This window comes from Ailuropoda melanoleuca, chromosome 4 (assembly GCF_002007445.2).
Source record: "Ailuropoda melanoleuca isolate Jingjing chromosome 4, ASM200744v2, whole genome shotgun sequence".
NCBI classification, from domain to species: domain Eukaryota; kingdom Metazoa; phylum Chordata; class Mammalia; order Carnivora; family Ursidae; genus Ailuropoda; species Ailuropoda melanoleuca.
This window is the reverse complement of record NC_048221.1, coordinates 95,256,701-95,274,294: the sequence shown is the minus strand read 5'-3', so window position 1 is coordinate 95,274,294 and position 17,594 is coordinate 95,256,701. Positions and strand designations below refer to the sequence as shown.

The window sequence follows — 17,594 nt, the reverse complement described above, 5'->3', positions numbered from 1 at the left end:
ACGTAGCCTCACTTCAGCCATACTCTGTTTGTTGAGGCAGTCATGAAGCCCTGCCCAGGATCTGCAGGAGGACACATGGACTCTACCTCTTGAGGGGGATGTGGAAAGGTTCTAGAAGAGAATGGGGCACGGCAGATATTGGAGTGTCCATCTTTGGAAAACACATTTTGCCACATTATGTCTGTGAGATTCATCCATGTTAAAACGTGTATTTGTAGTTTGCTTTTTAAATTGCCGTGTAATATGTCATTGTACACATATACTACAATTTACCTGTCCAGTCAACTATTGACATTTGGATTGTTTGGACTTTGGGACTATATGAATAGTGCTGCTATGAATATTCTTTTTTTAAAAAAAGATTTTATTTATTTGACACAGAGAGAGAGAGAGAGTGCGCACACAAGCAGGGGGAGAGGCAGAGGGAGAGGGAGAAGCAGGCTCCCCGCAGAGCAGGGAGCCTGATGTAGGGCTTGATCCCAGGACTCTGGGATCATGACCTGAGTTGAAGGCAGACGCTTAACCGACCACCCAGGCACCCCCTGAAAAGTGCTGCTATGAATATTCTTATACAAATATTTTGGTGGACAAAGACTGCCTTCTATCACTGTTGCTGTCTCTTTAGCTTTTAAGATTTTACAGATGATACAATTCTTCTTTTTTCCCTCTCTCTCCCCATCAATTACTGTAGCCATATGCACTTTGGTATGTAAATCTCTGCTAGTGTTTTTAAATGTTGAAAAGAAATTATATGAGTATTACATAAATATGTTATCTTTATAAAAACTTTCAATATTACAATTAAGATTAAATTTTCTCCTGACACCCCTTGCCAAATTTGGACCCTTTCCTCCTACCCCTTGTCACTAATTTGGTGGATCTCCTTCTAGAGCTTTTTTGATGCATTTACACACATAAATATTCTCATAGAAAATATTGTTTTCTGTGTGTGTGTGGGCTTTGTTTGGTATAATGAATGGCATCATACGGCTCTGCAATTTACTTTCTTGCTCAAAAAAAAATACATTGGAGGTGGAATCACATACAGATCTACTTCACTTTTTAAACTGCCCGATAATGTTCCATGGTATTTATCAGACCACTGTCATTTAGCCGTTTTCCTATGGCAGGACACTTAAATTGCATCCTTCTTTATTGTTTGCAAGGGAAAGGGTTGTAGGAGCCTTGGATCTGTGCCCCTCAATGTCTGTTTTTTTTCCCTGCAGAGACGCCTCAGAGAGGCTGTGCAGCTGCTGGAGGACTACAAGCATGGGACCTTGCGCCCAGGTGTCACCAATGAACAGGTAATTCTGCTGGAAGTTGGAGGGGGGGGCAGGAAGGTGGCAAAGTCATATCCCCTTCCCTGCAGCCAAAACCACTCTCTTTCCTTCATTATCCACTTCTGCTACTACATAGCTATGTGGACTTCTGGCTTTTTGGAGGAGACACTCAGCTCTCTCCCATACCCTGGGTCTCGTGGGAAGCATGGAAGCTGATAAAGCAAGAGAGGCCCAAAGGCAGAAGTTTCCTGGAGCTGATGGGTATATCTCTTCCCAATCTCACATTCAGTGCCGTCACAGTGGTAGCTTGAAATCAGCCATGTGCGAGTATTTATACCATGGAAATTGGTAAATGCTATAAATCAGGACCTTCTTCCCCAAAGAACTGGTTTTTAAACATTTACTAGTGTACCACTACCCAAAAGTTCAGGTTGAGGATGGAAAAGACATGGGAGGATAGTGGAGATTAGGCTAGAACACTAAATTCATTTTTTTTAAATGTATATCAGGTAGGAACTTAAACTAGAGTTAAGTGAAATGTAAATAGTTGTATTTGATTTGGAGAAAAAAGGAATACACTGTAGGGCTACTTTAATGATTAAAAGGCTGATGGTTAATATGCCAAAGGTTTTTTTTTTTGTTTGTTTGTAAACTTTATTTCAAAATCTTTTAAAAAATTAATTTCACACTTTTTCCCCCCAAAGTAATATGTGCACAGGGGCGCCTGGGCGGCTCAGTTGGTTAAGTGTCAGCCTTCATCTCAGGTCATGATCCCAGGGTTCTGGGATTGAGCACCGAATCACCTCCCTGGTCAACAGGGAGCCTGTTTCTCCCTCTTCCTCTGCCACTCCCCCTGCTTCTGCTCTCTTGCTTGCTCTCTCAAATAAATAAATAAAATCTTTAACACCCTCCCAAAACAAAGTAATATGTGTGCATAGTTCAAAAAGCCAAGTAGTACTAAAATACCTGAAGGAAAAATAGTATGCTGTCCCCATCCCTCTTTAATTCCCATTCCTTTTCTCCAGAAACAAATACTTTTAGCTATTTCTTTAGAGAGAAATCTATGTCAAACTAATACGCTTATATGTAGTCCTATTTTTCAACTAGTTATTTTGTATTCACCTGGATTCAGCTCTCTTGTTATTTACCCCCATTAAAAAACACATGCCTCTCCCCCATCCTCATCACCCTCCCAAAATAGTTATTATGGATTTGGGGATTTATGGATATTCACTATTCACATTATTACAATGATAGCATTTACTGTTTGTCTTCTCCCTCGTTCGATTTATATTTCACCTAGAGTTAATGATTGCCTTAGTTTTTCACATTGGCATGGTTTTCTTTATATTGTCTCTACCTCTTATTACATCCTCTAGCAGCCTTTTGATATTTTCAGTGCCTCCTTTCAATCTGAAGTTTCCTGTCTTTCAGTTCAATTTTCCCCCCTGAAATTTTCCTTTCCGGTGTCCATCTCCTCCAGCTCCAGGCATTCCCGTTGGTGTATGCTTTTATTTTGGTGGAAAATAGGTGATGGAAAGCTCTTTCAGTAACTTCCTAAAAAAAGAGTAAATGGGAAGAAAATTGTGAGTCCTTTTATGTCTGAAAATTGTAATTCTGCACTCAGTCTTTTTTTTTTAAGGCTTCTTTTTTGGGGGAGGGGGTAGAGAGAGAATCTCAAGTAAGTTCCACACCCAGCACAGGGCCCGATGTGGGGCTTGATCCCATGACCCTGAGATCATGACCTGAGCAGAAATCAAGAGCCAGATGCCAACTGACTGAGCCATCCAGGCGCCCCTGCACTCAGTCTTAATTGACAGTTTGGCTGAGAAGAAAATTCTAGGTTGACAGATATTTTCTTTCAGAATTCTGAAGACATTGTTCTATTGTCTTCTCACTGTCATTATAGCTTTTGGAAATCTGATACATTTCATTTCTGATTCTTTGCAAGTAACCCATTTTCTGTCTTTGGAAATGTTTAGTATGTCTCTCTTAAATTTATTTCTGAAATTCCACAATGCCATCTCTTTTAAAATTCATTATTTTGGGTTCCTGGTGACACCTTTCAATCTGAAGACTCCTACTTTCAGTTCTGGCAAATTTTCTTATGCTGTTTCTTTGATAATTTCTTCTTATTCTAGAACTCCTGTTATTCAAATATTCAGCATTTTAGATTGACGCTTAAATTGTCTTATATTTTTTCCCTTCTCTTCCATCACTTTATCCTTCTGTGTGGCTTTGCAGGAAATTTCCTTGAGTTTATTTTCAACATATTCATTGAAATTTTAACTTCAACTAGTATAATTTTAATTTCCAAGGGCTCTTACATTGTTTATTTTTAAAATTCTTCTTAATAGAATTCTTCTCCCGTTTTGTGAATACGGTAGCCATCTCATCTCTCTGCATTCTGGAAGCCAAGTAAGGGGGGAGCCTGGAGTCCCAAGATTCGCTTTGCAGACTTTCATTAATTTCCCTGCTTTGAATCTCACCTACTGCCATCCTCCGCTGTGCTGGTATTCCCAAGTCCAGGATCACTTGGGTTCAGTTTCTCCAGAAGGCTGATAAACCTCTAGCATCTGGGGCATACAGGTGAGGGTGGTAAGAGTCACCTTGCTGTATGGTGAAGGCCTTGGGATCTTATTGTTTTGAGGACCAACTTTTAACCAATTCCCTGTGTTTAGCCTTATGATTAGCCCTTTTTTCCTATGGCAACTGGTCTCTCCAAGTCCTGAGCTTTGCTGGTGTTTTGAGGACAATGGACTGGTTCCTTAAACATGCACTCTGCAAGCATTTAGGGGATGGTTCCTTCCTCTCTACTGGATCAGTTACTAAAACTCTACTTATTTTCCTGCAAAAACATGTTGCTGTCCTTCCTCTGCTCTTGTCTCCTCTCTCATTCTTTTGGTAACTCTATGAGGCACTGCCCTTGCCTTCTAACACCTTTAGGTGCAAAGCCCACGCTGAGGCTCTGGACTGCCAACATGACACACTAGTGCCTGGCTGGAGGTTCCTGGGGTAGGTGGCGTAGCCATCAGCTCTCCCCAGGCCAATTCGTTTAATATGTATTTATGTATTTCTGGAGCACCGGCTGGCCAGTTTTGGTGCTGGAGCCGGGGGGAGAGAACAAGGAAGAAAGCAGATGAGGATTTGCTTCACAGACCCCCAGAGTCTAGGGAATGATTGTGAAAAGCCACGATACTGTGGGAAAACAGAGGAAGGCGTAACCTGCCCAAACTGTCTGGAAGGGATTCTTGCCTGAGATTTGAGGGATGAGAAGGGGCTGGCCAGGAGAAGCTCTGAGCGGGAGCCGTGCAGGTGAGGAGGCGCTTCATGAGCAGAGAGAGCAAGCCCCTCCAGGGGCAGTCCAGGTGGCTGTGCCTGACTGCGGCCTGGCCCCTTGAAAGGAGGGCAAAGGTGTGAGCCGATGGAGCACCTTGGCCACATGTCCTGGTGCAGGGCCCTGGGGGCTGATGGGAGATGGGGCCGTGCTGGCTAGGCAGGGTCTATCTTCAGGCATCTGTGCTGCCATTAGGAAGGACAGGCTGTGACCAAATCATCCCTGAGCACGGTACTTCCCTCTGGCATGGACACTGAGGGGCCTGGGTGGCATGACCTGACATGCCCCTCTCTAGGCCAAAGTAGTGCTCTGACCTTTGCAGTTCCTCTTGGACCTGTCAGGGGTGAATTCAGCCCCCAGCCCTTCCTCACCCTGCGTTGGCTCCCAACCCAACCTCCTTCTGGCTGAGGTTGGCCTCTGGGGACTCCCTCCAGCATCCAGAGTTTGGGGAATGAAGCCACGTTTCTCCTCTTTACTCCCTTCAGTAGTTTGAAGTTTCCTGTCCTGTTTCCTGGGCCTCTTTTGTTTTTTTCTGTCCTGAAAGCCCCCATGTGCCTCCAGGGAGCTGGGAGGGAGGGCGGTGGTGGTGGGGGGATGGATCTTGGCACTAGCCACACTTCCCAATTCTGGCTCCTGTTGGTGATGCGTGCAGTGTCCATCTGGTGGCTGGGTGGCACAGTGCGCTAGGTGTTAGCCTGCTGCTCGGCCCCCTTACTAATCAGATCCTCCCTCCCTCCCTTTCTGGTCTTCCCGACTCTCCAGCACATCAGGGATTGCACTCTGAGGACTCAGGGATTACAGTGCTTCCCTCCCTGGGCCTCCTCTACAGAGCCACACCCCCTCTGGCCTCCACAGACCGGAACCGAGTGGGTGGGTGATGACATATAAGCCCAGGGTTTGGGGAAGCCTCAGCAATGTGGAGTTAAGGACGGTCCCCCATTCCTGGTCCAGGCGGGCCCTGCTCACGAGTCATGTCCAGGCCCGGGGTAGCTGTTGATCTCAGTCTGGACCCCTGCCTCAGCCGCCCAGGGCTCTGTGCCCGCTCTGACGTCCTTTTGCAGTCATGTGGATCGGAAGCCCGTGGCTGCCTCCCGATGCTTGTGGGCCTGTCCCCACATCATGGGCAGCACCGGGTAACCCGCCTACCAGTTTGTTATCTAACCCGTCCTCCGGTTATGACATCTCTCCAGCGGGTATACCCAAGTGGACTGCTAGTCTCTTCACACCTGATGGCCTTTGTTTGGTCTTCTGTTAGTGAGTGGCTGATATCTCCTCCAGAGACTGTTAATGTGTTAAAAGGTTGCTATGCCGGTGAAAAATTCGTCCTTCAGATAAAATAAAAATAAGTATAAATTTACCCTTTGACAAGTAGAAATTTGATGTGCTAGGAGCCCCATTAAAGACTGTAGCTATCGGTTGCACAGTGAAGCCATAGACGAGAGCAAAAGTGTAAGCCTAGGCAGCTGGACTAGATTTCTGGATACTGACTCTGCTGTGGGCACTTTATATGCCGGCGTGTTGCTGTGGTGGTTTGGTGGTTTCGTGTGCGTGGAGGTGGGTGGGGTTAAAGGTGAAAGATTCCCTCATGGTAATGAGCCACCACTCACTCGGTGCTAACCAAGTGCCAGGCATTGAGCTAAGTATTAGTGCGTTACACATGCTTCAGTTAATATTCACAGGAACCCTCTTTGGTAGGTGCCTGTATCAACCTCATTTTGTAGGCAAGAAAACGGAGTCCCATAGCCAGGTAGATCCAAACACGGGAGGCAGAGAGCTTGGCATTTGTGAAGGTCTGTAGCCCAGGTACACCTGTGCGGTTCACACAGCGCAGGCCCGGGCACCTGCCGAGCATCCCGCATGTAGTAGGTTCTCCGGGCGGTGGGCCGGAGGGGGGATGAGCACAGCCCGTTCCTGCCCTCCCACAGCCAGCTCCCAGCACAGGCGAGGTGACCACACAGAGGCGGGTGCTAGGGGCCAGGCTGGAGGCTAGGGCGTGTGAAGTTCATGCCGGGGAGGCAGGGGTCCAGCAGGGAGAGACTCTTGAGAATGCAGGGGTGAGGAAGTCCTCATGGAGGTGTTGGTGTCGCGTGTAGACAGAGACCCGCCGTGGTGAACGGGCGCAGAGGGAGAAGTGCAGTCGAGACAGAGACAGATGGGGTCAGGGGAGGGAGAGGAGAAGGGAGGAAAGATGGGACCAGAGAGAGGAAGCTGGAGAGGCAGTTGGGAAGTTACAGATTGCGGAAGTGTTTGAGACCCTGGGAGAGATGTTCAGTGTGCTGTGTGGGGCAAGGGGAAGCTACGGGAAGCTCTTGAGCAAGGGGATAGCCTGAATGTGTCCTGGGGTAGCATCAGTCTGAGGGCCAGGTGGTTGGGGGAGGGTGTGTGCTGTTAGGGAACCCAGCTTGGAAGCTACTGGAGTGGGAGGGAGTGAGGCGAGCAGGTCTCTGGGAGCCCCTGTAGGCTTCTGAGTGCAGTTCTTGGCCATCATTCCACATTCCCCAGGAGCCAGGGACCAGCCCACCTTATTAAATGCCTGCTCTGCACCCAGCATAACCTGTTGGTCACCCAGGGGCCCCACGAAGGGTGGATTCTGCCAGCGACCTGCCAGGGAGAAAGGGCAGCTGGTGTCAGAGATCCTGCAAGTCTCCTCCTCTGGCAGACCGGAAATGGGGTCAGCTGTGTTTGGGCTTTGCTGAAAATAGCAGAGAAAATACCAGGGAGGTAAAAATACTTGCACCCAAATCTTCTCTGGGTGTCAGCGGGTTTGTCAGACGCTGGCTGAAGGGAAGGCTTGGCCGACACCTCCCCTTCCCTGCCCTGACCCCTTGCCTCAGGCTTCTGGGATCCTGGGCAGGAGCCCATCCATCTGCGCTAGCTGCAGTCTGGCCTTTACCGTTAGCAGGGCGCCGGCCAGGGAGCAGTTGTCGCTGAAGCATGTGTAGGGTGTGCTGAGTGTCACACCGGGTGCTGCAGAAGGGTGTCCGGGCTGGGGCACTGCGGGGCCTCTGGGGGGTCTCCCTATTCTGCCTGGGCCCCTCTGTGCATTTCCAGTACAGCACCCAGGCTCATTGTGAACACATGCATTAGTTTATTTGCTCCTTGGTTCCAGAGTTTCTCAGCCTTGGTGTTATCGGCATCTGGAGCCAGGTAATTCTTTGTTGTAGGGGCTGTTCTGTGCACTGGGAAGGTTAGCCCCATCCGTGGCTTCTACCAACTAGATGCCAGTAGCCACCCCCTCCCAAGTCAGGACAACCACACATGGCCAAATGTCCCCTGGGTGCAAAATCACCCTTCTGTAAGGACCACTGCTCCAGAAACTGTGTAGTGTGTCTGCTTTCCACTCAGAGTAAAAGCCACAGTCCTTAGAAGGGCCAGCAAAGCCCGCATTCCTCTGTGATCTTGTCTCCTACTGCTCTCCCCTTATTCAGTCCACGCCAGTCACACTGGCCTCCTGTGCTATCCCTCAAACATGCTAAGCAAGCCCACTTCTGCCTCAGGACCTTTGCACTGGCTCTTCTGGCTGCCAGAACAACCTCCTACCAGATACCTGCATGACTCACTCCCTCCTTCAAGTAGTTCTTCCAGTGTTACCTGGATGAAAACTACCCTGGCCACCTTCGCCACTGCTGTACCCTCCTCCCCACTGCCATCACACACATACCCCAGCCTTACTTACCCTGTTCCACTTTCCCATGTTTCCTGAAGCACCCACCCTTCTAACATATCAAAGAATTTACTTATTATTCTTATTATTTTTAGTTTATTGTCTGTTGCCACTAGAATATAAGCTCCATGAAAGCAGAGATTCTTGGTCTTTGTTTGTCTGTTGATGTGTTCTCAGTGCCTGAAGTAGTGCCCAGCACACAGTAGGTGCTCAGGAAATATTTGTTGACTAAGTGAATTTTCTTTAATCTTCACAATAACCTTGAAAGTTAAGTATTCATATCCCCACATTACAAATTAGGAAGTGGAGGTGCAAAAAGATGAAGGAAATTGCGCCAGATCACATGGCCAGCAAGTGGGGGACCTGGAATTCCGTCCAGGGCTTGACTCCAAGGTCTGTCCTCTTAGAGGACCTGCGTGTATACAGGAGAAATGACGGCTGCTGAACTGGGGGGAATGTTCTTTCTCTCTCTAGGATTGGGGGGGGTGCCTTCACCCCACATAGACTTGCCTATGTACGTATTACCTGAGAGTAACCATGGCAACGAAATGAATGGTAAAGAGTAATGGGATTGGCCCAAATGATAAATTAGGAAGTTTTTTTTTTTGTTTGTTTTATGGAGGCATCCTTTGCTTTACAGAAGGATCCCCTTCGGGCTGTGTTTAATTACCTTCTGGAGGTTGTTTTAAATAGGCTCTGTCTCTGCTGCCTTTAGAGGTTTGGAGAAGCAGCTTGGAAGGAGGCAGAGGGGAAGGGGAGTGAGCCAGACTGCGGGGGGTTGCTCTTCCATCTGGGGTCTGGGTGCTGGGGGTATGCCCTGCTCCGCCCCCGAAAGGTGGGGCTTTTCCTTCTACATCCTGCTGGGGGCCCACCCTCTGCCCCTCCCCTGGCCTCTACACTGGGCTTCCGATAGGTTCAGATGGCAGCTCTGCTGAGACACTGGCCATTTGTGAAAGCAGCCAACTTCTGCATTGTTCCAGCAAACTCTCACCCAGACCCCTTCACCCGCCCCTGCTCTGTCCTCATTGCCCAAGCTGAGAAACCAAGCAAGGTCCAAAGTCTCACGTCCACCCTGGTTTGTTGCTGCAGTGAGTAAGGTCCAAAGGATTGGGGCCACACATTTTTATGGTCCACCGCAAGTACAGAGTGCATGGGCTGAGCCCAGAACAGACATGCCATGTTGAGGAATTTGCAGATTAAAGGTTGAGGAATTTGCAGGTTAAAGTGCAGCTGCTTCCCAGGCTGAAGAGATGCCAGGACTCCCTGTCCTAGATTCTCAGTGTGGCTGGACTGTCCACTGCCCCTCTTTGCCTCCTGTCAAATGCTTTACAGCCCAGGATGACCTTCGCCTGTAATCTGCGTGCAGCACTGGCTTGTGAGCCTTCAAACTAGCAACCAGCTCACAGCTTGTGGTTCTGCTGCCGTTCCTGCCTCTAGCATGTGACTCATGGGACCAGTGGGTCCCAGAGAAAAGCCCAGACCCAAGGCATCAGACCCAAGTCCTTGTCCTGTTCTCTCTACGGGCTGGGTCCAGTGTCATCACACAGCAAGGGGCCTTTCCTACCCTTTCTCCTGCCTGATTAATTAAAAAAAAAAAATCGAAGTCCAAGGTGTGCAATGGCTTGCATGGGAGACCGTGAACATTAGTGGCTGAGCCAAAACCAAAATCTGTGACCCTGACCGTTGTTGCTGCCACCTGGGGATGGACGAGCCCGAACAAGATCAGGTCAGGACTAGGAGTGTTAGTTTAAAATGGAGATGTCCCTTCCATCTCACCTGCCTGCTGAGGTGGGAGCATTGCTGCACATTACAAACATGATTTTAGCTTTCATTCCTTCTTCTATCTCTGGAAAGGTCTCCCTGATATCATGGGAGGCGGTTTCCTATAATCCCCAAGTGGGTTATCTTAGTCAGGGTTATACTAACTGCTGTAACAAAAAGATGTCAAAATGTGTGAGCTCAAGTGAGGTAGAAGTTTCTTTCTCTCCCATCCAATAGTTCAAGTTCCCGGTGGGCGGATGGCTCAGCTCCACAGGATCTCTCAGGGACCCAGCCTCCTTCCACCCTGTTCCTCCCCCACCTCCCTGGGCTGTCTTCTCTGCATGGCCCAGGCTGGGCTGCAGCCACACACTTGCTCCCGCTCACGGGAAGGGGACAAAAAGCACAGTTGGGGGTGGCGGGTGCTGCCAGGGAGAGGCCCTTCTCACGTCCCCTCAAGCGCCGCTGGGGGACTCAGTCACGTGGATGAGCCTCACTGCAGAGGAGGCCGGGAAATCCAGCACGGCAGGTCAGCTACCTGCCTACCACTGTTCTATTCTTTTGGAAGAAGGGGACATAGATTTTGTTGGACATTTAACAGTCTGTGCCATAGAGGTCGATAAAGACTTTAGAAGTTGTGCATCCTATTTCTATTTTTCTAGTGGTTACTCTTAATTTTTTACAATTATTTTGAATGGGGAACATATGAACAATCGGCAGACTTCTAAAGCTACAAAACGAGTAGAGGATAAGAAACAAGTTTCCCCAATTGCTCCCTTCCTCTCCCTAGAGTAACCTTTAGTTTCTTCTGTATCCTGCCAGAGACATCTGCATACATTTATCCTTTTTCTTTACATGATGATGATGTGATAATAAGTTCAGGGAAATTCACTGGAGCACGGTCGTGATAGTAAAAGGTGGGACAGTCACAAAAGGACAAATGCCATATGGTTCCACTTATATGAAATAGCCAGAGTGATCAGATTCACAGAAACAGAGAGGAGGGTGGTGGGTGTCAGGAGCTGGGGAAGGGAGGATAAGGCATTGGGACTTATTGGGTACGGAGCTTCGAGGGGGACTGGGACAGAGTTCTGGGGGTGGATGATGAATGGCAGAACAGCGGTGTGAGTGTACTTAATGCCACCGAGCTGCCACTTAAAAGTGGTTAAAATGGTAAATGTTCGGTTATGTCTACTTTTCCACAAGAAAAAAAAAAAAGATGGAAAAGAGCCTCAAAGGCTACTCATAGGGTACAATTTATGATATATTCATCCAAGGTTTCTGTTAGGAAGCAGAGGGCTGCTCTCTGCACACCAACATGGAAAGATCTCTACAACACACAGACACTTCAAGGGACACAATGGCGCGTGTCAATGGGCTGCCATCTAGAGACGGGTGCAGGTGGCAGGCAAGAGTGGGGATTCTGGAACCAGACTGCTGGCGTGCAGATCCCAGGGCTGCTGTGGGGCTTTGGGCAAGTCACGTACGTTGCGTGTGCCTCAGTGTCCACATCTGTGAAGTGGGGGATAGACTAGTCCCTACCTCCCGGGGTTGTTGAGGAGATAGGTAAGTCAGTGTGAACAAAGCCCTCGGAAGGACGTGGGACACAACACGCTAGTTCACTAGACGTGAAGGAATGAGCGAGGACGAATGAATCCGAGTCAGAGGTCATGAGCTGTCCTTCTGGCTCTGCCCGAAACCTTGGAGGTGACTCTGAGCTTCGGTTTGCTCGCCTGGCTTACACAGCAGCTTTCTGAGCGTGAGAATCGGATAATTAACGGGAGGGAGGGTGCTCAGCCAAAGGGAGGGTCATGGAATTTGCCCGTGAGTCTGTGTGTTCGCCTCGTCTCTGTGGCACCAGCCTGCGCGGGGCCGTGGGTGTGGTGGTGCCGTTGCAGGGTGGGGAACACGTCTGTAGCTCTGGCCTTGCCTGCTGACACCCCTGCCGAACTCCTGCCTTTGCCTATGAGCAGCATCCCCCTGCACCTCCCACCCCTGCTCCTGGGTAGGGGTGAGGGAGGCCGCCCTTGACCCCGTGGGGCTTGGACGTGCCCATGGGCTGCCAACACTGTGCTGCTTAGCTGGACTTGGGCAGAAGGGGAGCAGCGGGTACTGGCGAGGGGCGTTAGCCCCCGGGCTGCAAGGAGGAGTTTCTGGAACCCCAGGATGACGTCAGCTAACTCTCGTCCTTCTCTCGTGCCTCAGGCCTTGGCAGTCACTCCGGCCAGACCGGACATCAGTCTGCTCCACAGGCCCCTGGAGAGTAGGGAGAACATGAGCCTGGAGGCCAGGAGGCCTGGGGACCCATCTCCATCCTGCCACCAGCCCCTAGGGCCCTGCTGATTCACTTAGTCTCTCTGAGATGAGTTTGCTTCTCTGAAAATAATCTGTCCACCTCACAGGCATGTTGTAGGAATAAGACAGTAGAGATGAAGTTGCTTTGAAAAATAATTTTAAGTCCGTTAAAAAAATATTGCTCATTTGAATGACCTCTCTGTTTCAGGCATTCATGGACATGTTCTACGGGCTGAGTGTTTTAGATACACACATCTCATTTCAACCTCTGTGTTAGTCAGGGTGAGCCAAGCACTGCAACAAACAACCCCAGATTTCAGGAACTTACATACAAAGGTCTGTTTCTCTCTCATGTCAGAGTCCAGTGCTGTTCAGAGGCTGGGCACATGCCATCATCCAGGGCCTGGGCTCCCTCACCTCATGGCTTTGCTGCCCCACCAGCCTCCACTGGAGCGTCTGCAGGAGGCTGTGGGGCCAGGCCTGGAGGTGGTCAATGTCACCTCCACCCCCATAGCCAGTACCCCTTCATTTGAGCCTACCTGACTGTGAGGGAGACTGGGAACACGGGCTTCGCTGTGTGCCCAAAGGGAAATGCAGACTGTCGGGGAGCACCCAGTATGCCTCTGCCCTACTCTTACAACCAACCGTTTTATTGATGGAGAAACTGAGGCACACAGGCAAAGTAATTTGCCCAGTGCCACACATCCAGTAAGTGATTTGAACACAGGCCTGCCTGGTTCAAATACCTGTTCTTTACACTGTTCTTCGATGTCTTAGACCAGTGTTTTCCATAAAGGCTGTTCATCAGAATCATGGAGAATTCCTTCCTTCCTTCCTTCCTTCCTTCCTTCCTTCCTTCCTTCCTTCCTTCCTTTCTTTCTTTCTTTTTCTTTCTTTCTGAATTGTATGAAGAGATCTTGCATGTTTTTTTTTAATAAAATTTTAATTTTAGAATAGCCTTCGATTTTCTGTATGCCCAGCACTGTGGGAGATGCTGGGGGACAGCCTTGGAACACAGGCTCCTGCCTCCAAGGAGCTGGACCTAGAAATGGGAGATTCTGATCCTGGGTGGGAAATACGGGGTGTCAGGAGTCTGTGCACAGGGCCTGGGGTCGCACCGAAGATGGTGCTGGGATTGGAGGTGCTCTGAGTAAAGGCACTTTCTGAGCAAAGGGGGATCAGCCTTTTATCACTTCGTTTTACCTCTTTGCTGTTACGCTCTGACTTACCTTCTTTGGCCAACAGCGATTCTGTATTTGGTTTTTCTCTCTTCAGTTCCCTGTTTCCATAATTATTATTTTTAAAAAATCGACCACTTCTAATCTTCGTAGGTCTGGAATCACAAACAATCAAATATATTTGAAATGTATCTAAAATAAGGGTAATTAGGCTGTGAATTAAGGTTTGAGGGACTCTGGCGTGAGTAAATGCATAAACATGAATACATCGACCTTACGCTTCTGTTTCTGCTACCCGGTGGCCTTCTGCAGCTTCGTTTATATTCCACAGACAGCACTGCCACATACCTGAAGTGTAACTGACCCGTTCTGTTGTAAAACTAACATCAGCTGCTGGCCACCTCCTCCCTCTCATACCTTCTTGCTCCTTTAAAGATGCACTGCCTTGCTTTGCCCACATGTAAATTTTATTTCCTATGTTTTCTTGATTCTGAAAGATTTATCTTCTCACATTTTAACGTCTCTCAAATGGGATGAGTCTTTTAACGGATGGAGGTCTTGGGATTATGTTAGTTTCCCTTCTCAGTGGCACATGATAGTGTATCTTAGGATTTAGGATATCTTAAATGAGATACAGTGTGTATATCATTTGAAGGAATTGGCAATGGTTCTGTCTGTCCAGCCTGTCTCCCACGCTTGCTCATTGGCAAGCAACTTTCTTCTCCTTGCAACCTTCTTATAACTCCAACAATAGGGGTACTAACACCCATAGCAGTCAGCAGCAGTAAAGCACCTACTGAGTGCCTGGCACTACTCCGGGCACCTTTCCCATACCTCTTCCACGATGGTGGAGGCACAGCTATTATCCGCATTTGACAGATGTGGAAATGGAGGCTCAGAGGAAGGAGGGGCAAAGCCATGAATCCAGGCAGTCTGTCCAGCTTTGAAAAATCCATGCTATGCTGCCTCTAGTGATTCTGGGAGACAACTGAAGTGTCTTCATTGAGATCAGGGCTTCGTACCTGGCCATACCTTAGAATCAACTAGAAAATGCTGGAAGAATTTCTCAAGTAATTTGACAGTGCAGCCAGAGTAGAGAACCCTTGGTTTAGATGATCTGCGTGAGGTCCCCTGGCTCTGCTTCCTGGGATTCCTGATGCCACAGCCCCAGGGAAGCTGCCAGGCCTGGGAGCGCCAGGACAGCCTGAGCCTCTTAATGCCCTTCAGAGCTGGATCTCTTGGTTAAAAAAAATGTGGCTTATGAGACCTTAAATTGATATGTGCTTTTAATTTTTGTCCTTTATTTTGTTTTTCTTCTTTTTTTCCTCTCTCCCATCCTTCCTTCCTTGCAGCTCTGGAGTGCACAGAAAATCAAGCAGGTAATTCAGTTTTGGATTCATTTCCTTCCCTTGCCCTGCCCTGTCCTGGGGATTCATGGCCATGCTGCTCAGCCTTTCCCCTCCCATTAGCCCCCAGCTTCCAGACCACCTACCTCGCCCTTCTTTCTTCCCCAACACCCAGGGCCTGAGTTTCTGACTGCCAGAGCTCAGGCCCCTTGCCTTTCCCTGGGCCCCTGAGCTCCTTCCCTTTGAGGTCCTTCTACAAAATCCTTCTTACGTGCTTAGTAAATACCAGGCAGGGGGATAGAGGACCTGCAAGGTAGACGCGGTCCCACTCTCCTGCATTCAGCTTTGAGCGTGAGTCAGGAAAAGCCCTGCTGGTGGCCCATGTTTTGGTTTTCTCTTGCCTTGAACAGTGGGAAAGGACTGATAGGGCAGTCCTTCTGTGGGGAGCTCCCCTTTCCCTCCTTCCTCCCTCTCCTGTCCGCCTGTCCACTCCCCCCCTCCCCACAGTCACCCTGTGCTCTGTTCCCTGCTCTTGCCAGGCTATTCTACACCCAGATACCAATGAGAAGATCTTCATGCCTTTTAGAATGTCAGGTAAGCCCCTGGAACCCTTCTGATCCTGCCAAGCTTTGGGCGCTGACTACGGTCCCAGCTCTGGGAGCATCCCACGGCAGCAAGCTGAGGAGGGCCAGAACCTGTGACACATGTGGCCACATTTGCACCTGCGGCCACATTTGCACCTGCATGGTCACCCTGGCTCAACCTGACAGACCTCTGGCCAGATCTCAGAATCACCAAGCGGGCTTAAAAAAAAGGCGCCTGTCTGCTGTTTCTGCCTGTAGTGGGGGTGGAGCAGAGGCCTCCACGGGGGAATCTGGCGCCCCCGCCCCCGATATACACTGCTCGCTTAGTGGCAGCCTCAGGGTGACACCGTATTCCGGATTTGGGCAAGCCTTGCCTTCTGTGAGCCACTCCTCCCTCACCTACCTGTGCACGATGTGCTTTTTCCTTCCGAACCAAGCTCCCTTAAAGGCACTTAGTCCCCAGGCGCCTCCGGACTCCAGAATGCAGACGCTGCATTTGCTCGAGTGCCCACACATGGAAGGTGGATCCCAGTTCTGTGCAGACCAGTGGCAGAGGGGGTGGGGTGGGAGAGTGGCGAGAATATCCCTGCCCCCAGGAAGTCCCTGCCCTGTGGTCACTAGAGGGAGAGTTCTGCATGCGCTAGCTGAGTAGCCTAGAAAGCGTTTGCACGCACTGTGCCCGGGGCTAGCGTGTCTGTCCTACCTGTAGCTCTGAGAGGCCACAGGCCTCGTCCAGAGTCACACAGCACAGGTCAGACTCACACCAGAGTGCTGGTCTACTCCATGCCATTTCTCCCTGCACTGGGCCCCTCTTGCAGGGTTGGGTGGAGGGCTGCTGACTGCTGCCTTGGTAAGTCCTCAGGGGACTGGAGAAAGGGTCTCTGTCGAGGGCTCTTCTCAGCTGGGTCAGTCAGGATCCCCAGCCCCAAAGAGCCTGACCTCATGTGGGTGAGAGAACAAATAGCCACGTGACATCATTGTGTCCACTGAGACAGTGAGCACCCAGTGATCCTCCTTGCTCGGCCGTGAGGAACTGCCAGGCAGCAAAGGCTCGAGCATCTTGTAGCCATGACTATAGGTGCTTCTGGTCCCTGCACGGGGCCATCGCAGGCTCTCTCCTGGAGCCCGGGTTCTCTTGTCATTCTCCAGTCAAACCTTGGATCTGTCTCCAGAGGAATGTGGGCAGTAGAGTGACAGCTCACGTGCACGCACAGTTACACACACTCAGGATGTGAACGTTTGCTGTAGAGAACTCAGATTAGTGTGGTCGTCTGTTCTCGCGCCTCCAGCTGACTGACTGCCACAAGTCAGAGGTCAGGGACACAAGGCTGCCCACTGACGGCAGGGTGGGGGCCGTGGAGGGAGCCTCCCACAGTCCCGGGCACTGAGCATTGAGGGAATGGTGCGCTCCCCTGCCCTACTGAGGATGTCTAGCTGGGGTACGAGAAAGTTACAGACTACCTCTGGCACGTAGAGGTACACATCTCAAGTGTGTGGGGAGTGCCCTTTCCAGAATCGGTCATGATGGCAGGGAAGTAAAGATGTGTGCTAGAAAGTCAAGGTGAGAGAAGGAGGACATTCCAGGGGCTGTGAAGACAGCGTGGGTTGTGTAGTGAGTGTTGGCTGGGGACGGCGTACCTCATGGAGGAAATCATGGGAGGAACACTGAGTGTAGCGTGGTGGCCCCCCAGCAGTGGGCAGCCCTGCCCTCAGCAATGGGCTCTGAGGTTTGGAGGGGAGTAAGAATTGTCTGGCTAAAGGGGGACAGAGAGAGGGCGGTAGGGGGACAGAGAGGGGGCGGTGGAGGGACGCAGAGGAGCCCTCTATCCTGGGGAGGGCTGAGCCAGGAAAAGGTCTGGGGGCTGGAGGTGCCTCGTCGGGGCCATTGACAAGACCAAACCCAGAACTCTCTTCTGGTGTCTCTGTCGAGAGGTGGATGGGGTGGAGTGGGGTGGGACCGGAAGACCTGACCCTCTTCTCTCCCCCTCAGGTTACATTCCTTTTGGAACGCCAATTGTAAGTATGACCTTCAAAGGGTTTTCTTTTCTAAAACATTTTTTAATGCATAACTTTACATCATTGCTCATAAATATTTGAGTTGTTGATTTAGCATACATTCCTGGAGGGGAATTATCAGATAAAGTGGCATGTA

General features: G+C 49.8%; 1 protein-coding gene across 5 annotated transcripts in view; it reads left to right on the top strand.

Annotated features, from left to right (window-relative positions):
- SFXN5 (sideroflexin 5) overlaps positions 1-17,594 on the top strand; it is a 110,854-nt gene that overhangs the window by 19,984 nt on the left and 73,276 nt on the right. For all 5 annotated transcript variants that reach the window (XM_034659350.1, XM_002914877.4, XM_034659349.1 and 2 more), the window contains 4 exons: positions 1,227-1,304; positions 14,865-14,891; positions 15,398-15,452; positions 17,433-17,458. In XM_034659350.1, the coding sequence (XP_034515241.1) occupies positions 1,227-1,304; positions 14,865-14,891; positions 15,398-15,452; positions 17,433-17,458 (186 nt within the window). The remainder of the gene's footprint in view (positions 1-1,226; positions 1,305-14,864; positions 14,892-15,397; positions 15,453-17,432; positions 17,459-17,594) is intronic.